The sequence below is a fragment of the Phaenicophaeus curvirostris genome, chromosome 2 (genome assembly GCF_032191515.1).
Source record: "Phaenicophaeus curvirostris isolate KB17595 chromosome 2, BPBGC_Pcur_1.0, whole genome shotgun sequence".
Taxonomy (NCBI): domain Eukaryota; kingdom Metazoa; phylum Chordata; class Aves; order Cuculiformes; family Cuculidae; genus Phaenicophaeus; species Phaenicophaeus curvirostris.
Window position 1 is genome coordinate 47,800,758 of NC_091393.1, and position 25,446 is coordinate 47,826,203.

Genomic DNA, 25,446 nt, shown 5'->3' on the forward strand with positions numbered 1-25,446 from the left:
GCTAGATCTTGCCTGCCCTATAACTGAAAAGCACGAAGGAGTTACAAGCCTGAGTAAGCACAACAATCTGGCTTTAGCATACATCCCAAGATTAAACTGCCAGCTTTTGTTCAAAAGAGCACCAAGTCTGCATGAAAGAGATGTGTATGCGCAGTAGCTGCGCTGAGTAACATGAGAAAAACTGAAATTATTTCCACAGAAAGACAAGTCGCGTGCCAGTTTCATATTTTAACTCATAAGTTTCCTCTGAAACTTCTGAGTTATGGGAAGTGAAGAATGATTTAACACAATTTAGAAATGTTTAAATAACAGAAGATGAAGGAGAGAAAAATTATGCTCAGACAAAGTTATTTTATTATTCTTACAGTTTAAAAAATAAAACTAGCTGATGTTGGCACAGCTTCCACTACACAGCAAAGAAAACTGGGGTTTTTTTAAATAAATTTCGGGACAGGGAAAACAATCCCAGGAAAACAGTACATGCCATTCTCTTGAAACCAAAGTAAATAGTTCTTTTTTTTCCCCGAATATGCATTCAGCTTGAACCTAAAAATATATTAAGACCAATAGAATTACTTTACTGAATTAATGTGCAGAAAAAAGCAAATCAAAGAAAATATGTAAACAATTTATGTCTGGAAGTAAGAAGCTTGTTTCATGATGATTCATCATCTTTGTCACTAATTCAACTTTAAAAGATTTTTTCCATTGAGCTCTAAGGGCTGAATTCCACATGGAGAAACACGTGATATTCTTGAGATTTAAGAAGTGCAACATTAGCAGTTCCTTGTCAGTTGGCATCTTGTTCTGCAGTAGGAGAAACTGATGAAGGGCTCCCCAGACATTTCATGTGATTTAACTTTTGTCATGATCTTCTCCGCAGTTAATTGCACTTGTTCCTTCAACTGAAGTAACTGGATTCTTAAATAGAAGTTTTGATATCTCATTGCATTTTGGTTGAATGGTTCGAGTTCTGGCACCACTGTCATTCTTTAATCTAAAAATATACGTAAATGGAAATAAAATCCTATGGTGAAAAGTGAAGTACCAAATGCAAAATGATCACAACTTTCTTTAACATAATACAGTTGCCCTGGGAAAAAAAATCCTTTGGAACAAGATCATGAGTATTACAACAGTAATTCCCAAATAACAATCAAGGAGTTATTTAGTCCCCAATGCTGGAAACATTTGGCATCACAGACCTAAAGAGACCATTCACTTCAAGTCAAATTGATGAAAAATGAGTACAAGATTAAAGCCTTACTTCTAGATTCTATTAAGACCAGAGATCGTTACAAGCATTAAAGCTTCATAGGGCCCAGAGACTGACAGGCCTAGGACATCATTATAACAGACATAAGAAGTCGGAAATTCTCACACCCTAGTTCCAAGTTTTCTAGACATTAAAGGACTCAGCTTTAAGTCTCAGTACCAGAACCTGGTTAACGTGACTAAATTGTTCTCCCTCAGGCCTAGAATGAGAACTTAAATTCTAATCCAAAAATCATAACAAGATTTTTTATTGTGACAGACAGACAGACATTTGTATGTTTTCATTCTAATAGAACGCAAAACCTTTATATTTAGTCTGACAGCTTTTGCTTCCTCTCACTTACACATCAGAAAATGCTTGTAAGCATCACTAAGAATTCTACAAATAATTGCCTTTAACGCTAACAGGAAAAGATCTGGGACACAAACTAGCCAAAGTAAAAATGGTCAATATTTCTTATTTACAAACTACTTCCAGGATATAGAAAATCACATTCTGGAAAGACTGGTGTATGTTTGGCTTATTTTTTACCTTGGAGACAGGTAATAAAGAATGCACAACATTCAAAAATTCTAAATAGAGTAATTTTTGCTCATAATAAATCAAACAGAACCATGGCAAGCTTTCCTTACATCTTGCTGAAGCACTGTCTCTTTTTCAGCAGAATAAGTTCACTTTTCAGGCCAAACAGTGTAGAACAGGTCTTAACCATAAAAATTAAATGTTAAATGTGAAAGTTAACACTATTCATTTCAGTATAGAAAGTCCATCACAGAAATGTCATACCTCTGTGACAACTCCTGCAGCAACAGTGGAACCACTGTAGCGTAACATAAACCTCCCAAGCTCTTTAAAATCTTTATACAACTCTAGAGCAACCGGTCTTTGAGTTTGCAGTTCAATTAGAGCATTCTGTCCTTTAGTCAAGAACCTGCAGGTAAACAAGCAGAAAACTCTATAACAACTATATGCATACATAAATGAAAAAGAGAACAGTGAATAAATGGAAAAAATCAACTTAAAGAGCTAATAGTGAACACTTTTGATTTCAAAAAGAGTCAATTCATTGCTCTGTAGAAGTCGTAATTTATTTTTGGTTCCAAATTCTGCAAAAGATCTTAGGCAAGTCATTTTATTTCTCAGGCACTCAGCTTTTATCAAGTAGGCAGGAGGTTTTTTGCTTTGTAAAGCATTCTGGAATCTAAACATGAAACCAATTAAACAAATAAAAGCATATTCTTAAAAATACATTATTATTTCATAATAGAACTGCTTGGTATGCTGTATATTAAACAAAAGTCAGCCCATTTCTTGAGTAATTATTAGCTATTCAAAACACTTACTTAGGTTTTTTCTTTGTCACTTCACCAGTGCTTTTGTGCAGGACACTCAACAATCTTCTAATAGTAGCAGGTTCACTTACAGTTTGATAGTGTAAAAGCACCTAAAAATGTTTTTTTCAGTTAATAAACATTCTACAATAACCAGAAATCCTAGGTGTTAATGCTTGGAAACACCAACTTCTTTTAACAGTGATTTTTTAAACAAAGGCTTATAAATCTCTCAAATGACTTTCTACCTCACACATTTAGCAACTATCCATAACCTCTGTGATCTCTACAAACAAAACACAAAGGTCATGTATTATTTCTCTCTGGAGAGACAGAACCACTTCCGAATGCTAAATGCTTCTCATTTTTGGGGGAGACATGGAGAGGAAAAGCCCTGAACAACCTGAAATGAACACAGGAACTTTCACAGGGACTTACAGGAAATCCTTTAGTGATTGGAACCTCAATATTGAAGATAAGAACCCGAGCTCTGAAACGAGTGCAAACTTTAATGGGTTCCTTGGGATCACAAAATACACAGCCAACACTACAAGAAAAGAGAAGAGAACAAAAGAAACCGGTGTGTATCTTGACAAACAAATGCTAAATATTTCTCTTCAGCACAGTGATTAAGACAAGCAAAGCACGGACATACCACTTTACTATAACCCAAGGGGAAAAAAGAAATCAGGAACACTGTAAAACCTGTAATGAAATTAATTACTAGACAATGTCTATGGTATTTTGCAGGTATGCATGAAGAGGTCTGTCTAGTTCAGTGAACAATTGCGTCCATTGCTACGCGGTTTCTAAAAATGTCACTGTTTCCTGTGTGTACATACTTTGAAGAATGAAGACTTTCATTCAGAGATTAATTGTTCCAGATCAATAGCATAAAATACCGCAGAGTGCCCAAAATTGCATTGCTGCTGCCTGTAACTCAACCGTTTTGTGGATAAAGGAACACTGTGATCAGGGTTCTCAAAACTTAACTTCTCAGTAGCGTTCATTTCCAAACAACTCTAATTGTAGTCACAAAAGAGCTGCTGCTCGTAACAAGTCATTAAGGTAGAACAGTCACAACTTTTTCAAGTGGCTAGTTTTAACGATCTAAAAAGAAAGGAAAGTTAATCCCATCCAGAAAAAAAACAACTGAAGGGAATAAACAGCATGATTAACCATGTACATCAGATGTATTTGAATTTCATCAATATCAAGAGGACTTATAACTTACTTAACTTTTTTTGACAAATCTTATTTCTCCAAAAAATGAATGACATCAAGGTAACAAATTGACCCAAGCCTTCATTCAACAATCTACAAGACCTCCTCCCTCCCAATTTACCACAGAGAATCACACCCCATTATGAAATGGCAATATAAAAAAGCCTGTATTTTTCCCATAAAAACAGAGCATATATCTACAGAACTCTCAATGCAAGGAGTCATTCAAACAGCAGCTCAAAAGTTTGCTGTCTTAAGTACAACTGGAATGTAATAAAGATGAACAAATTATGGATCCAATTTTGTAGCCTGAACAACTGACACTTACTTGAGTCTAACACTTAGGACGAAACCTCCAGACTGAAACAGAGACAGAGATTTGTAGTGTCTCATTGAATGTAACAGACTCCCCCAAAAACGGTTAGCATAACATTAATCAAGACAAATGTTAGAAGCAGCTAATGGCTGAATAAACAGTTTCCACCAATTCCACTTATCCAGATTTACTAATTGGTACACAATGGCAGGTTTTTTGATTTGTTTTGTTAGCATAATTTATGATTTGATAAGTTCTTCAAACCTTTTGTTTTATTTAGCAGTATTTAGCAATTAAAATGTCCAAGGACAAGTCTTAAAGAAAAAGTCTTTGAAGGTTACCAGAGTCAGCACTAGGGCAAAGTATGAAAACTAACTGTATTCTTCTGAGGTTGCCGTTGGACATGTAGCAGATGTTTCCAACGTTTGTACATGCAAGCCAGGTGAAACGCATCACTTTGGTTTTAAATATCCTGGTAGCCACATCATTCTTCAAGTAAACCGCTGATTGTTAAGTGTAATAGTTATAAAGCTTTTCATTAAAAACAAACCGTTACTTAGACTGAAACCCAGTTTTGCTCACTTGATTTTGATGATATCCATGCCGGTCAAAGTGAGACTAACGTGATCTCCTGCTGCAGCCCAATCAACTGGTTCATCGTGCAGTGTGATTCCTGGAAATGAGTAATAACAGAACCTCACAGTGAAGTACCTAGGTTCTGAGCTACAAACAAACAACTCTGTTTGGGCCATTTGTGCTTCATCAACCATCACTCATCAATTTTCAGTATGAATGGATTGAGAGTAAAAGCTCTTTAACTGAGAAGACTGAGGAAGCCTTTTTTTCCCTTTGGTGAGGGCTCACTCTACCCTGCACAATAACATGGCTTTAATTAAGCCAGAGAAGGGGACCTGGCACTTGTCACACAGCACAGATGACGCAGTCCTGAAAATGCCGTAGTACTAATATCTCCGTATCTGCCCCACCCTTCCTTTGAGGCACATGCACACCCTAGACCGCATCTTTCATATACTTTAATGGTACTATGTCAACTTTCATTTACCTTAAGTGTGTTTGCTGAGTCTTTCATAAAAAAGCGTAACTAATGCCTTTCGTTCATGACACCGCGTCTATTAGAAAGCATCTTTAAAATTAATTTTATTCTGATTTTGATGTATTTTTATCACTTTAAAAGATAACATGACTGGTACCTGAGGACAAAACTAATTGTGACTTAACATTCTGAGGTTTCTGGTAAACACCAATGAAGAAAATAAACCTCAGCTTTTATAAATACTGCATACATTTATAGGATCTAGTTCTATTTCATTACAGATTGCATTTATTGATTTGTAAATGTGTTCCCAAAACCACTTGTCAAAAACAGGCCAGAAAGCATAATTCAACTACAAGTATGTTAGGTATTCTTTTTTTAAGCAGTGTTGATAATTATTTCACAGATAGGTGTCATTCTCACAGAATAAGTGAAATTCAGCCTCTTGAAATGAAAACCCAGAATCCTAATGTGCATGCTACCTTAAGCAAATATTGTATGATAAATTACATTACCTCTTCTTTACATTAAATATAAATATTAATATTAATATCCTCAACCTTCAGCTGTATTTCAGCCACATGAGAAGCAGTACAAAAGGAAAATAATTGGGAATACTCAGACAAAATACACTTTCTTCCCATTCTACTTTCTCCACTCCCAAAACAGAGCAGTGACTACAGTGGTCTGATGTCAATATTCATCCACATTATTGTAACACTCCTGTGCATGTGAACAACACACCTACAACCATATAAACAGGCATACTGAAGAGCTTCCCAAATTAGCATGGAACAAAGCTGCTACTGGAACTGAAGAGGACAGCTGAATCAGCATACTGCTGAATTCCAGCTAAATAGTCAGATTCAGAAACCTATTCATTTGGTTTGAGAGCTTAATTGTTATTCATTGCTCAATGTAGGAAAATCATAATTTTATCTTTCTGCTTGCAGATGAAACAAAACCAACTCTGTAGTACAAAGACAGCAAGCTTAATCAGGAAACAGCTAAAGATTTAATGTCTTGACTTAGCTATTCCTCTTTTCAGAAATCAAATATATTGAAATTTAAATCCAATTTTCTCCTCTTTTGTAGTTGTTCAGGACAACTATATCCTGAAAGCTTTTATATTATGAAAGGATCACTGATAAGTCTCAAGAATATCAAACAGCAGAGACTTAATTCTCAAGTTTTTTCACATCAAATTCATAAGATTAATTTCTAAAAGCTGTTCAACATCCTCACACTCGCTAACAGCAGTAACACTCCACAGCAAAGCTAAATACTAATGACTCCTGTATTGCATATTTTTACAGACATTGCTGGAGCTCAGACATTTTTACAGGTTCACCATAAAGCAATGTCAAAAGGCATGAGGCTATAAAATTTGGATTATCTGATATGGTAAAAAAAACATGCAAAATTTCATAGACATATTTATACAGACCCAGTCACATCTAAAGAAATTCGTTTTATGCTTTCACATTTTATGTTTGACAGTTAGTATCAGTTTGACAGTCTGTTACCATTTCAGTAACTGCTTCTAGCCCAGTATTGACCTGAAAGTAAACACACTTCTGAAGACGGTACCTTTTGCAGTGCAAGTTTCATTAGGAGGCATTGCCAGAAGTCGTTCTCCAACTTGAATATAGCCTGCTTCTATTTTACCAGTCACACAAAATCCTGATCCTTGGTCTGTAATAAACACAGTAATAATTTCAAACTGGGATCAAATGGGTCAAATTCAAAATGGGATCAATTTCCCATCATGAGTTAGCCCTTCAGCAATGCATAGATAAGTTTCTCATATAATGAAGCCAGGTGCCCTCCCCCCACAGAATAGTGCTCAGTACTTGCAAGTTAGCCAGCTGTGCATCATCATGAAAATGAAACATTCAATTCAAAACCTCTACGTCTTATATTTTTCAGAACTAAGGGAGAAATATCCTTCTTTGAACAACTGTAGATACATGAAGAAAAAATTTTTAGTTTTTCAGCATTAGACTAAGCCTCTTAATTTCTAGCAATTGTATTTAATTTAGCACTTCTTCACTGTAACTACAGATAAAAAAAATGTCAAAAATTCGCATGCATACAGGTACAAATTCCTATACTATTTACTGCCCAACTGAATCAGAATCCTACACGCTCTGCCTACATTTTACTTTTACTCTGTAAAATTCAAAGATTGATTCACTCTTATTTAATATGAGGAGCTATTATAATTGTGGATGACTCAAGTACTTCTGAATAGAAGATCTGCATTGTTTTTCTTCTTCAATGTCCTAATAACTCTGTTCATTATTTTAATGGTAGGTCAGTTATTTTCAACAGATGTGCTCCAAATGCACATTTATGCACATACACCTTAAGAAATGCCTTGCATCTTTCACATGTGTTGGCAGGAGTGTTCAAAAAGAATCCTCTGAAGGGGTTCTGCAATGACCTTTTCAGTATCTATACAAGTAACAAACATATGCAAGTATCTTAGTATTTTGTGTGTCACATTAGATGAACGGCTTAATTTAAAGGTGAACTCAAAAGAGCAAGCTGACCTAAAATCCTGAGGTCACATATTACCAACCTGTTCTTCTGCGTTCACCATCACTGCTGATGCATGCTCCCAGCCATCTAGCTGAAAAAATACTACCAGTATGCTTGCAAGTTAGTTTTCCTCTATCCATTCCACCAAATCAGATTAATGCAGTGAATTAACAGGATGATATCAGGTGCCAAAAGAACAGAACACTTGAGAAGCATATACTTGCTAGATAAAGAATTTCCAAGTCATGGTACCAATTTCACCTCAATATTGTGCACGAAAGAACGTGAAGCTGGCTCTGCAAACATTTGTAGGCATCCAGAAAGGTGAACTAGCTCCAGGTTCCCAAGCACAATCAAGAGCATTTCTCTTTTTTTTCACAACATCACCAACTCTGGCTTGATAAACCAATGTGGTGCCTGAAGCTTCACTCTCATACTGATTGCTTCTTGCAAAGTGTCAAGTTCCTCCAGTTGCCCACGAAATCAATGTACATACAAAACAGATAGTTGGAGACAGAGTCTGAGCTTAAAAAATAACCCCATTTCTGTCTATCATAGTACTTGGGTTCTGCCAGGACATGTTTTTTGTCCTCAGGATTTGGTTGCTGGACAAGACATTTCTAAAGTCAGCTTAAGTTATACCCTAGACAAAATTATAATATTGTACGGCGAGACCAATATAACAGCGGAAGAATTAACAGGAACTCCTAGATCAGGAGACAGTTTGCCTGTATACAATATTATGAGGGCTACAGAGGACAACAGCTAAAACCAGGCTGAGATAGATAAATCATATGTGTGTGCAAAAAAGGGGTTTTCCAAACTATGCAAGAGTACACTCGCCACTCTCACTTTTTACACACTTCTACAGACAGCTCCTCCTCAGCACGCACAGGCACTGGAACAGAGCTGAGAACTACTGTTGCTTTATGTACTTGTACCTGCATGTACTTCCTCTGGTAGCATCCAAGTTAATTAAGTTTTGAGATCACAAGGTAAGAAAAAAATAGCTTAAAAAACACCTAAAAGGCCACATTTAGTGATAAACACTGTCTATGTAAATTGAGTCCCTTATAAAGCCTTGGTTTTTTTGCATACTCTGATTTTTTTGCCAGAGTATGGCCAAAATTGCTCATTTCGTGAAATGCAGCTCAACACAAAAATTATTATTACAACAAAAGACTGTGATAATATTTTGAAAGATCTTAATCAATAATGGTAACACGCTTTTCCAAGCCCACAAAATTAATGATGATGAAACTAGTGGTAACAAACAAGTGTAAATTTTCACACAGGGTTCCAATATTTAACATTATCTCTTCAGTACTATAAGTCAGCCAACCCACAGTATGTGCAGCATCTAATGTCTTCTCAAAGACCCATATCAAAATTGCACAAAACTGTTTTTTCCAATTACAGTCAGTATTTTGATCTGTTTTTTTGTATTACCCCAATAAACATCCTATAAAGTAAAATTGTGTTTTAAATATTCACTTCAATATTAAGATTTGATTACAAATTTATACAATCACTCAAATCATACTGTCATTTAGTTTGCAATGTTTTTCAATGGACCTACAGAAAGTTTCAAATGTGATAATTTTTTAAACCTCATTTCTTTTAAACTAGCTGTAAGTGTAAATGCATGTAACTGCAAAAAGTATCAAGTTTATGATGAAAAACATAACGGCTCAAGGCACACTATGTTCTCCAGACAAAGGGAGTAAGAACTGGTTATAGTTACTAGCTCAGGGAATATTTAGCTACCTTTCATTAAATCCTTATCTGGTTATAACAGCCTCACCACCATCATCTTTTTCTTTCACCTCTCTCCCTAAATGTTCATACAAAAATGAAGGAATTTATCATTATTAACTGCTACAACACTTGCAGAAAGTTGCAAACTTTAAACAAATGAAAACATTTGTTTAGGCAACAAGAACCAATTCAGTAAAGAGAATCTCCAACCTCTGTCTCAGAGAACTATCAACTGATCAGTTAGCTGATCACGCACATTTTCTCCCCCGATTTGTTTTCCAGTCTCTTTCTCCTTCAGAAAGATCTAAAATTCCACAAAGAGCAGTGCTTGAACACCTACTATTCCTGTTCAAGATTACTGACATGCTTCTATTTTAAATGCTATTTTTAGATCTTCGGTTTTCAACTTTTTTGTGTTAAATATCAGTGAAAATACTATAAAACCTACCAACCTTTAAAAACATCAGCAACACACAATCTAAATGGTTTATCCACTGATCTCTGTGGTGGCTTGAAAGAATCTGCAAATCAAATGAGAAGATTGTTTATAATTTCTGTATTCAACAACTATCTCAACAACTTCTCACACAGGGATAAATCAGCCGTATCGCATTCCACAGACTTTGTCCCAGATTTCCCCCAAAATATAAGTTTTGACATACACACAGGACTGAGATGCAGTTTTTAAATACAAAAAACTGCACTCACCAATTTGCTCCAACAAACATTTTCCTTTATACCATTTTGTTAGGTCACTTGACTGACTCCTTGTTACCAGATTTTCACCCCCGAGGCCACTCGTTGGGATATATGCCACATCTGATTCCTATTTAAGAAAACAGAAGTTAAGAACACATTAACAACAGGAAGAAGCAAGATTTTCAATATTATGAGTCCAAGCTATAATAGAACAGGTGGCGCATTTGTATTTCCCCTGGAGAGGGCAGATTACGCAGTGGATCCATGTTTACCTCTTGCCTGATTACAGTGCTCAAACAGAGCTGGAGATATTTAAAATGTGATGACAGCAACATTAATTAACAAGTAGAAACTGAGTTCAGGTAACAAACTCCAACTCCATATCTGACAGGCAAAACTTCATTTGGAATTGCTGGTTAATGCATAGGAATTTCAGGAAGGCTACAGTCAGTCCAAATGCATAGTATTTGGAACTGAAGAAATGTAAGAACAATCCAGATGGCAAAAGGAAAGTTTTCTTCTGAGTTCATAATTCACACTGACACTTGCTCTGGTGTAAAATTCTACTATAATTCATGTAATGCTGAACATGATCCTTGGTCTGTCCTGCTTTGTTGACTACAATTCCAAGACACTACAAACAACGTGAGTGCCCCAAATATTCAATAGATCTAAACAAAGATGATGACAGTGTTGAAGAACTGATTAACCTTGTCCAGGGCTCAATGTACACCCTTACCAGTAAGAACTGAATCTGCTACACTACGTGCATGTAGTAGTGGCAGGAAAGTGTCACAAAATAACTTGGCTGTAAGAAAAGCTCATCCTACATAAATGCCTAAACAAAGCAACAAAGACCTCAGAAATATACATTACCTTAAAGCCAGCTTGTTTAAGAAATTGACCGAGTTTACTCGTAATTTCCTGAAATCTTTCTTCTTGCCAACTGACCTAAGATACAAAACAGATTCCGATAATAAAATTGTAGATTTTTAACCATGATTCAAACATACAGCTGCACATCACCAACTTCAGCATCAGCAGGTGTTCTTCAAACACAACACCCAATTAGTTTACAAATATGAGATTTCCAAGTGGATTCAAAGATGAATACCAAAGAGCATACACATTAAAAGTTACTGACAATAAACAACACTCCACTTAACTTGCAAGCACCTTTAGTTTGATTTGTCCTTGAACAGATTTTTCTTTTTACTTTTTAAGTTTATATAAAATTCAGATTAATTAATTCATTAATTATCTAAAACACAGCTGGTCATATTTAACAGACCTTACATGTTTAAAGCTCTTGGAGTTTTGACCTGAATGACTACCAACGTGCCCCTGTAGATGCCATTAGGTTAACTGCTTATGTGAGACTTTCACAAGTACAAGAGGGACCCCTATTCATTTCAGCACCAAAACTATTCTTCTGTGTGCTTTGAAAATGCACCCATAAATAAAATTATTGCAAAGTCTAAATGCATGAGACAGCTGAGAATCAAAAAATAATTTATTATTAGTTTCACAATATTGATCCTTACACTTAAGGTCCACAACCCTAGATAAATGCCCTTCAATTAAATGAAAAAATAAAGTGTGTACCTGATCCATTTTATTGATTGCAACAGCTAGCTGTGTTACTCCAAGAGAACGCACTAATAATCCATGTTCTCGAGTCTGTCCACCCGTCTCAAACCCTGCTTCAAACTCTCCTCTGCTAGCATCCACAACCAAAATAGCCACATCAGCCTAGATTGAAAAAAGAAAAAAACAATCAAAAGTGGTTAAAAGGTGGAAATAATCTGGGTAAATGCAGCAATCAAACATTTCACGTAAAATGTTCTTTACATGGGAGGAATCCTGATGTGCTTTAAATGTAATTGAAGCTGCTCAGTCCTATCTGTGTCATGTCCACCTCAGTGAGATATTATAGCATTGTCTCATCTCATGTCATAAACATTATTTTCTGTTAAATGCAAACCAACTCTTGGGTTTGGGAAGTCATCCTCTACAAACTACCCCTTTATGGCTGTTCTGCACAGACCTTGACTAAACAAAAGTGGCCAATGCTCCAGAAGCTTGACAATAGGTATGTGCACAATGTCTAGTTCTTCCTGCCTCAGGCTGGACACCTGCATAGTAAGAAACTGCAGAAATTACACATAAATCACCTCACTATACAACTGGGACAAACAGTCTACCATATGCTCAATGTGGATGCTTCATAGCCCACTCAACACTAGAGCACGCCAAAATTACAAGGTGGAAAAGTTGAAGTAGACTACTTTAACATCTAGGCAAACTCCCTGCCACAGCAGTCACAAGAAATAAGTATCACAAAGTCTACATCATTCACAAAAGTCATCAAGTAAGCACAGAGAAAACTCACAGATCTTGTTGTTAGCCTTAAATGCTGCTAATATTTCTTCTACTTTTTCTGCTTTGGTAAGTAATAGCCAGTTGGACCATCATGCACCAAGCAATGGCAACAGATGTGAACAATAAAGGTGCTGCTGTCAAAAAGCAAGTGTTAGACAATTTCATGAAATGATGAGACAGATGTAATGGAAAGGAGGAGAAAAAGTGGTACTTTCTCCCTTTCTTTACATGCTTCAGGATGCCAGAAGGGAAAGAGACAGCACACTGTCCTGGTTCTGAATTCCCCTTGCCTTGTCCTAGGCGTGAAATCCCCACAGCTCATACAGAGACACCACAAACGTGAGAACGGGAAAAGGATGATGGATGAATTTCCCCACAGCTCTAAGCCTCATAAGTACATTGCAGTGAACTTCTCCCTCAAAAAAAGGACATCCTGTATTTTCTAAAATATAAAACCCAATCTTTGTGACTTCCGTGAATTAACCATACATATCAAAGGACAGATCCTGGCCCCGATAAGGCCGATTTGCATTTTGTGTAACAGCAGGTGGGGATTCACCTAACAGAATTCTCCATGATAAAAAGGCATCAGAGCCATTTCCACGTTTGCTTTCTTCCACTCATTGCTTCAGCACTGAGCCTACTCTAACAGGCAACAGATACTTGCAAAGTTTCAGTGATTCCTTAATAGGTTTCAAATAGACCATCCCTCACCATCTTGAGAGCTGAAGGAACACAGAAATGTCAAGTCTTATTTGGCCAGCTCCATCTTCTGCTGATTTGATACAACTGCTGGTGGATCTGCAAGCCTTCTCTTAACCCTTCTGCCAATATTATGTGTCCCACAATAGACAAACCAATTTAAGTTGCAAAGAAAATGGTGTGACCGAGTCAACATCTTCCACTGTTACGAAACTTAAGTTTCATTTGTCATTTTAAAACTCCTGAACTTCCTACAACATATGCTCCACAATTTAGAAGACTGTACACACTCCACACCAGAATTTGCAAACTTCTGACTATTCTGCAGCCTAACCACTCAGTCACAAGGTCTGAATTCTTCTCAGGCTCTGCTCAAGAGCTAGAGCATTATTTGGGGCAAACTAGTCTTCCTACAGTACAGTTTTCTATCTGTAAAATCATACTAACAGTATCCATCATTACTGAGATCTTACGATACAACTCACACTTCAGACTGTAATAACATTCACAAATAAAACCCCCTACGCGGTAGCTTAGCTGCAGAAAAAAAATTGCCTTTGATTACACCTCTGCTCTGAGGAATCAATTCTACTATATAAAAAAAGGGTGCCTTTAAGTGGAAAAGATGTCACATATTTTATGTGTGATATTCTTCCCCTCCTCCAATTAATTATTACCATAAATTAGCCTGTGCAAGAATGGTAAATGCCGAATTCCATGGATAGTGCCTGATACTTTTGACTTTATCTACTGTTCCTAAAGCAAGCGGCATGTAGTTTCTGTAAATGCACTATTGACAACATAGACTTATCCTGCAAAGGACTTTGTTATGTTTTCTCACCCTATATAAAATACATTGTTAAAACAGAAGGATGTCTTTTTTTTTTTGACCTCTCCAAATTTTTTTCTTAACACTCAAAATCTCTTAAAATCTTTACCTACCAGACCACTTCCACAGAACTTCTTGTTGAATAGATATATAGCTTTCAAAGCTCATATCTGATTTTATCATACTGCATCTTAGTATTCACATTACTTCCCTAATAAAACTCTCCTCCAAAAAGTTAACATTTCCCAAAAAAAGAAAAGCAACTGCCTTTAAAGTTAAAAAAATACATTAATTTTTAAGTTTAAAAAATCTCACGAAAACCTCAAAGACACCTTAGCACCATCAATGACGCTATTTCATCTCAGATGTTAAAAGAAGAAAATCAGTTTGAGAAAAAGTTATAAATTATAAAGCTATTGGAAAAAGAGGTTGAGACCATCTCTACCTGTGCAGCTCCCGTAATCATATTTGGAATGAAGTCTTTGTGGCCTGGAGCATCCATCAGTGTAATTACTTTAGTCTTTGTCTCGAACTTGGTCATACCCACATCCATTGTCACTCCCCTTAAACAAAGCATACATGCAATGCACCATTAAAACTGCTTTGAAAGCTTCACAGAGATCTAAAGCAAGCTATTAAAAACACAATCATGAAATTATACAATCCAAAGCTTTCATTTTATTTAGCCTGCACAAAAACACTGAAATAAACCTTCCTGCTGGAAAAGCAGACCTCTAAAGCTACCTTTCAAGAACTTCAGTCATGAAGGAACACAGCCAGAACTCACAATATTACCTCCACACATCCATAGAGCATGTCCCAACATGGACTGTGAGCACACGAAAATTGTGCTGTGCATTTAAATCACTACCAATCCTACGTTTAATACTCTTCCGAAAAAGGCATCATAGAGTAACAGAAACATATCCAAGAATTAAAAAAAACAGTAACAGAATGTACAGGACTGTAGGAATTCAGTTATACATTTGCAAAGACCCACAAGTATAACTACCAATTATCAAGGTGGAATCGGAAGTACTTTGAATCAGTTACACGTCTCACTAACAACCACATGTTCTGCACAGCAGATAGAATAGGATTCATCCAATGAAATGCAAACTTCTGCACAGCAGATAGGATAGGATTCATCCAATGAAATGCAAACTTCTGCACAGCAGATAGGATAGGATTCATCCAATGAAATGCAAACACCTACACGAGTTAGTCATCTGCATCTCCCTTTACAGACAATGAAGACAGGCACTTTCAAGGAACAAAACTTCTCACATTAGCACAAATACTTAAATTTGCTGCTTCCAATGACAAAAAAATCCCAACAAAATAACAACCCTCCAAGCAATTATAGGTAACTCCAGAAAGTTTTTCTTTAACAGTACAAAACTCAAAGTAAAAAGAAAATAGAATCAATTAAAAATACCAATTCAGAAAACTTTTCCCTTAATAATTACAATTTATCTTCTGAAAAGAAGTCTGGTACTTAAATGCACAACTGTTGGATACTAAAGAAGTCACAGACCACAGGACTTCCTTTTAAGGCTCATTACAATCATTCCACAAACTTTACTTCCTGTTAACATTTTACTCTGCAGGCAAAAAAAAATGGTCTCCATTTCCAGTTTCACATGTAGATTGCACACTGTCAAAGATGGTCTGCATTCATAAAGTAACATTCTTAATATGGTGCCTAATTATTCTATTACAGATCTATGAAAGGAATTGATCTTCAAAGTTTGTCCATTTTACAACCGATTACAACTACATGAATAAAGAAAATGACCTTTCACCCATCACCTTTTTCTCTTTTACAACTTTATAAGCTATAATGTCACAACAACACTAACACTACAATATCCTCACCTTTAACTTATGTAAGGATACCTTTAAAATTTGTGTTTGGTCACTTCAAGATTTCTCCTTCTTCTCTGTACCTACACACACACACACTCCCCCACCGGGTTTGTATGTGCACTTTGTAAATGAAAGGACTGACATAGGCAAAAGTTTAGCAATACACAGGTACGCTGCAAAAGTGTATCTGCACACACAAGAGGGACCACCTTACTCCATGTTCTTCAGCACCAATTTGTGCTGTGAAGGTTATACTTCCAACCAGAAGAGCTTATATGCAATGAAACCATGCGTGACAAGTGAATGTAAAAATACAAACACAAAAGAAAATGCCTTTTTTAATTTGGTGAACACAGAACATCATGTCTTTAGCTTCCCATACAGTGTTCTTAAGAGCTCTTACATAATTTTTTTAGAAATTAGTTTCACTGCTTCCCCATCATATACTTTTTCAATATGATATAATTTAATTTTAAATTTCTTGTTTCAAGTTAAAAAAGGAAGTTTATAAAGGATACAAATATAATTTATTAATATATAGATACTAGATATCCCACTTAAAGTAGGGTCACATGTGACAGACATTTTGATGCTTAGTTTACAACTGACACCCTTTTACAGGAAAATTTAACCTAGAACTTTCCTATACAAAAATAACCAGAGAGGTCTGGCAGCAATAAACCAGTACGGCAGCTTTAAGTGAGCTAATTCTGCTACCAGGAGCATTCTGCATTTTAATCCTACGCTGCACTCCACAGCACAGAAATTGTGAATAAATATTCAAACTTCTCATTCATATTTTTATAACCAAATGAGGATATCATTTTTGTTTTGGATAACACGTACCTACGTAGGCAAAGAAAAATATTTGCTAATAAGTAGTGAGCAAGTACCTATAAATATTTAGAATACCTCCACCAAAGTATTATTAGTACATTGATATTTCCTAACAAATTTTGTTCTTTCAGGGAAATAGGTAATAAAAGATAATTTTACCTTTCTCTTTCTTCACCAGTTTCATCCAAGACCCATGCATAGGCAAACGAGGCTTTGCCAGCCTTCTTAGATTCCTGTTCATATTTGTGCATAGTTCTTTTGTTCACATTTCCCAAAAGGTAGAGCAGATGACCCATTAAAGTACTTTTACCTGCATCAACATGTCCTATGGAAATAAATATTACATCAATTTTATTAATTTACATATTTTAAATATAGTACAAGAAAAATACATACTAGAACATATGAAAATCACATTCACTAATAATGCTTATGCAATCCATAGAATTTCACAATCCTGAAAGAGATATAAAGCATTTATTGCAACTGTCAGTCAGCATGACAGCCACATAGCATGTCCAAATTCATGCTTAAAAGAACACACTGCAAGGATGAAACCAAACCAAAGTACTTTTTACTATACCGTCAAAAGGAAGCTAAGTCAACCTCGCTGTCCTAGTCAAGGACATCTGAGTATATTCCTTCCAAAGATAACGTTCAAGCAGATGGAACTGCTTCTGTATCGCTTCCAGATTTAATCAACACACTTTTTAATCTCTATGTTTCTCAACAATGTAATTTAACAGTATTACCTATTACCACCAAATTAAGCAGTTGCTTTCCTCCTTGTCTCTTCTCCAACTCTGCTTTCACATCTATTTGTGGTTTTGTTTTGCTTGACTTTTTTACTGGAGTAGGCACTGTATTCTGCTCTTCTGAAACCTGTACTACTTGGGGTGAAAGAGTAGATTTTGAGACTGCCTCAACCATCCCAGAAGCTGCACTGGTATCTTCAGTTAACAGTCCTTTCTGAAGTGTGTTAGCATGGCCATTTTCTTCAGCAATCACACTAGGGAAAAAAGAAAACACAAGAAACATAGGAGAGAAATCGAGTTTTTCGCTCACTATCACGTAAGCCCCAAATAGTATGTGATAAGCCCATTAAGGTGGAAGCGATAAGCAGCTGGATGCAAACCGCCCAGATACCAGCTCTGAACATCCTGTCTGAAAAGCACTGTGTACAAAAGCAAGATAAGAAATAATCTTGTAAAATACATGAAACAGATAAATAAAAGCTTCCCACAGCCACTTCTCATAACAGGGAGGGAGAGGACAATAGTGCAGAACAACTACAGAGAGTTGGTGGTCTCTGAAGTAAGATCCCAAGCCAACTTTGAAGCATCAGTACTAAAACAGCTTCCACATACAAGTACTGCAGCTGAACATAGTGATGTTCTATTGTGGAAATGGCTATAAAACATAAAGACTAGATACTAAGCATATCTGAGCTGCAGTTTAAGGCGCAATGCTTATATAGAGCCATAACAGACAAGTTACACTTATCAATACTGAGAAAATTTGTTGTATGCAAAAAACAAGGCATTGACGACTAAGGAGATTTGGATTCCTCAACTCCCCTTCTCTGACACCCTGTTCTCCTACAGATCATCATACCTACTAGTAAATAATGCTAAACTTGCAGTTCTTATATTCTCTCACTCTTTTTCTCACTGATTTGTAAATGAGGATATTTTCCTAATTTACACAAGCATTTGAGAATACACATTATGATTCTTCATCTTTTATGGCACATATGACCAGTAAAAACAAACACTAAATAAGACCTCCAAAAAAGCAAAAGCTTTCTTACTGCCTGACAAGAGCTCCATGATGAGGCACTAATGTAAGCAGCAAGACAGGAACAGAAGCAGTTATAACAGGTGAGACAACTATATATCAAGTCAAACTTCAATATAGAAGCCACTAACCCTTGCAGTATACTGAAAAAAAGCCTAAAACCCACTATATTTAAAACTTCACCAGGGTGAAGATGCTTCTCTCCCTGGAATAGTGGAAATCCTTTAGAATGCGGCACCATCATGCTGCAGGCTGCTTTCTAGGGAATGGATTCCTACAGGCTCTCAGACTGAAGATTCTCCACAGCCAGTGTAAAATTTTTCACTCTCCTCTTTCTGTTTACACACCACAATTAACTTCCCAGTATTCCTCTTTTCAAATTCTATAAACAAAACTATTTATTTTGGTACTTCAGAATCCCACATTGTGACATCTCCACTTTTACATGACATAATTCTCATTTTCTGTCTGTGTAGGAGTATTTGCACAGAGTCTCAGACTGGGTATCAGAAAAAAAGTTTATACAGAAAGGGTCATCAGGCACTGGAACAAGCTGCCCAGGGAGCTGGTTGAGTCACCACCCCTGGAGGTGTTTAAAGATAGGTAGACAAGGTGCTCAGGGACACAATTTAGAGGCAGATAGGAATGGTTGGACTCAATGATCCAAGAGGTCTTTCCCAACCTGGTGATTCTATGATTCTAAAGTAGTTCAAGAGTTATGATCTAAAAAATTAAACCTAGGAAATGTTCAGACTGATTGCAAAATTAGCCTCTCATTATAGCACTAAGCAACATGGGACATTTTATAGGTCTCCCTTTTCTCCTTCAGCTTCAAAACCCACCTATGTGATAAGTACTGTAGCAGCTTACTTATTTTGACACCTTTTTCATAAGGCGCAAAGCGAAGTTCTTCTCTTGAATGCGAGACCCAAGAGTAGAAATGTGAGCACTCATCTTTTTTTGGCTACAGTTCCAGAACCCAAGGCCAGGGTTTTCCATCAAGGCTGGACACAACAAACACCCTTCTCAAACTAGCTAAGCAAAGAATGCAGTTTATGCTAACTGTGCTGGCTGCAGAGGCATAGGTGGTACCTGCCCTTCTGCATAATGCACAGACAATTCTATATGAAGCCTGTTCACAAGAACTTATCAAAATATTCTAAACCACTTCAAGGAGAAGGACAAATTAATATTATACTGCTTAGGTCACACAATCATGACATTTGGATTTGACACTATGAAACCCTCTGTACTGTATCACCAAGTATAGACTTAGACAAGCTCCAGTATATAGTATCATATCTGGACAACTGTATACCTTTTAAGATATGCTTGATTCCCTAAATTCCAAAAATCAGTGGGTCATCAATGCTTTAGATGTAGCTATGGAGAAAGATGACTACACGTAACTACTCCACAGAAAAATAGTTACTTCAATTATTTGTGCTTTCTTTCACTGGAAAAGATAAGTGCATTTCTATAAAACTGAACAGTACATGAAGATCAAGCTGAAAATGAATGACATTGAAAATGCTTTTCAGTAAAGCTTTTCCACTGAGACTTTTCAAAATTATGGAACCGAAAATTTCTGTCATAAGACAGAGTATATAGGATAGCATAGTGGTACCTAGTATGTCACTAGAGCAGCCAGCTGAGAGCATAAAAATGTCAACGGCATTAGAAAGCATCTTCGACAGCAAAGTTCCAACTTGGTCTGAGTTATGTTGACGCACCACATCAAAAAAAATTATATTTGGATGAAGAGCACTTCATAATCAATTGCTTGCACCTTTGTATGTGAACTTGATGGAATTACCAAAAGCAGTTCCAGTTGGCCAACATCTGTGCCTGTCTGCCACATCGCTGCTAGCTGCTAACAAGGAGCCATTGGTTAAGCAACTCTTGACTTTGAAAGGACAGAATGATTAAGCACTTTGTATGGGCACCAAGGTCATGTACTCAAGAAAGCCTGACCGCCAGCAAGTGTGGCACAAATATCAAAAGAGCTTACCACAGCTTTTTGCTAGGAAACCAGCAGACATTTAAAAGCCTGGTAAGGATCAACATTTAGTCAAAATTAAAACTGCCAGGCCATAAACTTCCTGTGTTGTCTTGCCAACATGGACCAAAAGAGTAAACTGAGTAAAATGCTATCATTATATCACTGCTTTCTGGGAAAAATTAAGAAATGCAACATGTGTTGTTGCAAGACATGTTAGAAACACTTAGTCTCACCAACCATTGAAAGGTTCACACTATCATGCACTCAAAGAACAACTTGAAATATTATCTTGCTGAAGATTAACTCTGCATAATTTAAGCTTTTAAACATTATTTTTAATTCTGTAGTCGGGACACTTAGTAAATTATTTTTATATAACCGACTCTTTCGGAGTACTTACAGTCATTACAGGAACGTCTACATTTATTTCCCCTTTCAAAATTATTAATTACACATTATTGGTCAGGCTGATGAAAATAATGACCCTTTTCTACTCATAAATTCTTCTGGCTTCCTTCATGAATTAACCAGAATGAAAAGCCTGGCAAACAGTTTTGCTAGAGCATCAGAAAAACTTCGTCACAAGTGAGCAAACTCCATTTTTTTTAAAACAAGCCCACTAAAAATACCCAGTAACAAAGGCAATCAATGGTCAAAGTAATTCATGACTTTTAATAATGCATTTACTTTAAATAATATTCATCTATTATTATGAGGCCATACCTTATAGCAAAACTGAGTCATAAAGATTAATTAGCTATCAAAGAATGGTTAATTTTGCAGATGATAACCCACTGGTTTTAAAAACATAGTCCATCAATTACCTTTAAGATCCCACAAATGGTGACAACAAAAACAATTTCATACATACTATACAATCACCTTCTACTCAAGAAAAAAAACAACTCTGATACTCATAGAGTTGAGGTAGAGGTTCATATTTTACTTTGGCTTTTTTTGGAAATAGATACGTACGAGTCATTACAAGTTTGCAAGACAATGTTAGTACTTCAGCTAGCCACAATATATTTAGCACAGAGTTTATGCAGATACTGTGGAAAGGAGTGAGTCAAGCTCCAACTGTCAGGAAAAGAACTAGAAGAGCAAATGCCACTCTCCTACAGCAGAAAAGGAAAAATATGCAAATACAGTCAAGGCCTCCTTCCCTATTCTTCACGTCAATGTTCTAGTGCCTTGGCAGTGCCTCCACAGTGGCCTGCAGAACAAAAGAAGAAAGGAGGCCATCATGGACATCTTGAAGTAGGGGTCTTAAGACGAGGCAGATAGCTTTACAATTTAAATTCCACTTTCTTCCATATTCATTGATTAGCTGTACTCCAACTCTCAAGCTCTTTTAGAAATCACTCCACTTCTCACCTATTCCTCCCACTTGAGCCTAAATGCCTAACATGCATCCAATTTCCAAAGCAAGAGGCTTGTTCTTAATTTTTTCCGCAGCAACACTAAATAAGTGGGGTGAATTAAAAAACAGCTTCAAAAGATTGAGGATTTATCTAAAGGGATAACCAGCAGGTCTTCAAGGCTTATTTTTTTCTGTCACAAAAAACAGTACCTCACTAAACTGGAAGCAAGCATGATACAAACGTTCAGCGTCCCTGAAGAGAAGCAGTTTGGCTGAGAACCATGTTAGAGCCAACCATCTATTCTCAGAGACTGTCATCACTTCTTATCTCCTCCTTCCCTATGGAGTGGGCAAACATACACAAGATGTGGCAGCTGCTAAATAATTATCAGACATATGAAATTCTGTATTTGTCCTTTTTTATAAACAAATATTTTAAATAGTCATTATTACAGCTGAAAAAGAAAAATATCAATCACTACTACCCAGGACTAGCCGGTAGATCCTTTTTACTCACTTCAGATTCTTTTTATAAAATTCTGTCCAAACTAATTTAATTCACTAAAGTCCCCAGGAAAAACAGTAACTTATGAGAAATGTAGTAGAAACACTAGAGATGAAGGTGCCATGATGTTGATAGGGATTTCATGATCAAGTCCAGTTGACACACACAGAGTCACTGATTAGTAGAGGCAAGTGGAAACAAAAAAAAAATAAAAATGCTCCCCTTCATATACTGTAAATCTCAGACAGTAAAGAAAGAGGATTTTGAAAGGATCAGAATTTTTTCATTTGGAGCTTATATCATCCAAGCAGCTCAAAGAAAGCGATTTCTCTTAGAAACAGCATTTAGCAGTATAAAGGGAATAATGACACCATCTTCAGACCTTGCTTAAGAGACTAAATAGACACAACTGCCTGCTCTCCACTCAGTTAATGAACACGCACAAGATACTGTAAAATAAAGACCATGCTGCTTCCTTGCTCCCTTACTCCCAAAAATGCTTTCCAGATCAGAACTACAAACACTGCAGGATGAAGTGGAGACGCTGGCACTGCTTACACTTGTAAATTTTTTTTCCTGAGGATGAACTATGCAATTTCTTGCACAGATTAGAGGGCTATTATATGACTGGTTTGAAAAACCCAATAAGCAAAATCCATCAACCATTCTTAATAGAAACAACCTAAAGCAATATAGGGAGCCACAGAATGCTGCACGTACTGACATTTCACATACTGCATTCCCAATACATATGCCCTGTCCTTACATATTTCTTTAAGTATTCACAGCTGGCTACTGTTGTAGTTAGACTCTGAGCCAGATGTCTGTTTTCACGGTCTCACAAGGCATCCCTCCAATAGTTCCAACTCAGGATAAAATTAGAACTACTGCTCAACCACTCTAGCTAAAACATAAGGAGGACCAATTTCTTTTCTCTACAACAGTTGTGTCCTGTACACCTGTTACAGTTAATAAAAGCTACAGAGGAAGGCAAAGTTTAACCAGAAGTGATTGTTTCCCCCATAAATTATTCTTAAATATATTACTTCCTTTGAAGAACAAGCAATTACAGTTAAGATTTATTGATTTCATAATTCCACTCAGAGAACTAAATTTAAAATAAACGAACCCCAAGAAAGTTCAGTATTCTATGAAGCGGATGTTTAAATAATCTGACTAGCTGATATCTCTCTGCACTATTCATAGTGAAAGGATTTGTTAAATTCAAAACGTGAGGTACCATCTTCCGAAAGTAATTCTGAGTCAAACAAGAAGCTGAGATGGTTAGTTCTTAAGACTGACACTAAAACTGCTGTAAAAAATAGAAAAAAAAGAAGAAGAATACTTGCTACAGGTGCATCAGTCTGAAAGAACTGCTGCTGATGTACCTTGATGTACAAGTGCTTGGCTTACCATGGAACTTCAAATCCCATAGACTGTTTCTTTCCAGACACTGTCATTTTGGCAACTTTTGGCACAATTTCAGATTCCACTCTGGCTGACTGGGTATCCCTTGTTTTTCCTAGTAATAGACAAAAAGTAAGTTTGAACTTAAGTTTGTGACTAACAGGTGTTAAATATAGTTTAACAAGTCACATTATTCTCTTTAATCCAAAGATACCACCTTTTGATCATAACGAATTCTCACTCTTCAGTGTCTTACTTGCATATATTACGTATTATAATCTACAAGCAGTTATATACATTGTGAAAATCTCATCTGTATCTCTAAGAATTCACATGACACCTACACCATTCCAGAGTCTCAGTCGCAGCAGTTCTGCAGGATGCCAGTAGCATTTCATGCAGTACAAGGATGAAGAAATGCACTACAGCTGCTCAGTAGCTGATAAGGTTAGAGGTTTTTTGAGCCTCAAGACTGTTGTAAGGTAAAAGAATATGTCTACTTCTGCTACTGCTAGCAGCAGCACAAGCTGTATTGAGCTATCAGGGCCTTCCCCGAACCCTAGAAACAGAGCTGCATCGTATTACATTACACCAAAGAAACCAAGTATTAGTCAAAAGCTAGCTAATTTAAACGTTATTTAGAAATAATTAGCTAATTTAAAGTTTATTTTGAAATAGTTACCAGAACTGAGTAATTAACTTACTTCAAAGTTTTAATGTTTTACCATAATTTAAATGAAAACAATTACAGTAAGATTCATTCTTAATTCTGCGAAACTACATTTTCACAATTAATAGCACTACACTGCTTTAGTTTCTGGTCAAGTTATAAAAAAAAAAAAATTACTTTGGGGAGGGGAAGTTTAAATAAAAGTAGTAAACTAGCTCTTTTCACGATTTCCTCTTGTCAGGATCCCTACTCCCTTTAAGGAAAAAAAAAGACTTCCAGACTTCCAGCTTCACAGCATGAGTGACAGAAGCTGTACTTTGTGTTTAGAGGGATGTTATACACACAGGAAAGCTAAACAATAGCCTGGATTCATCTGCAAGTTTTAAAAAAATCTTCACATACAGATGTATCTGAAAATTTGAAAAAAAGCCACTACTCTTCAAGCAACAGATCAATTTGGATAGACAGAGTTAAGTGATTACGTATTTTGAAAAACAAGTTAATCATTTCAGTATTTTAGACTACTATTGTAAGATGAACTATTGGAGTCATTTGGACTTATTAATTTAGGTTAATTCTTTATTGCATTCCGAAGTATGACAGCTATACCTTTAAAACCACAGAATCATATTGCTTTTCAGGTTACATACAAAGTTGTGGTCAAGGCTGTTTAACTTCAGGTAAGGCAACAGAATACCACAGACATATCTATAATAGACATCACATCAAAAAAGGTGCTGGACAACCTTTTCTAAACAATTGCACTATAGATTGAAACATTCTTATTTAACTGACAACTTCATCTTCATCTCCCTCATTTGTCTTATCTGCTGATACTCATTTATATGCACCTGTAGTTCTCTGGAAGAAGTAGCTTGTAT

The 25,446-nt window shown here is 36.3% G+C and overlaps 1 protein-coding gene across 3 annotated transcripts in view; it reads right to left on the reverse strand.

Moving 5' to 3' along the window:
- Positions 1-331: 331 nt before the first annotated feature.
- Positions 332-25,446, reverse strand: part of HBS1L (HBS1 like translational GTPase) — a 58,808-nt gene continuing 33,693 nt past the window's right edge. For 2 of the 3 annotated variants that reach the window (XM_069851919.1, XM_069851918.1), the window contains 13 exons: positions 23,902-24,010; positions 17,574-17,830; positions 16,981-17,146; positions 14,561-14,678; positions 11,808-11,954; positions 11,079-11,153; positions 10,212-10,329; positions 9,956-10,024; positions 6,792-6,896; positions 4,730-4,820; positions 3,046-3,154; positions 2,620-2,720; positions 2,057-2,207 (listed from right to left, as the gene is read on the reverse strand). In XM_069851919.1, the coding sequence (XP_069708020.1) occupies positions 2,057-2,207; positions 2,620-2,720; positions 3,046-3,154; positions 4,730-4,820; positions 6,792-6,896; positions 9,956-10,024; positions 10,212-10,329; positions 11,079-11,153; positions 11,808-11,954; positions 14,561-14,678; positions 16,981-17,146; positions 17,574-17,830; positions 23,902-24,010 (1,616 nt within the window). Of the gene's footprint in view, positions 998-2,056; positions 2,208-2,619; positions 2,721-3,045; positions 3,155-4,729; positions 4,821-6,791; positions 6,897-9,955; positions 10,025-10,211; positions 10,330-11,078; positions 11,154-11,807; positions 11,955-14,560; positions 14,679-16,980; positions 17,147-17,573; positions 17,831-23,901; positions 24,011-25,446 lie in introns of those variants that run through there. The other variant, XM_069851916.1, reaches the window with a different exon arrangement.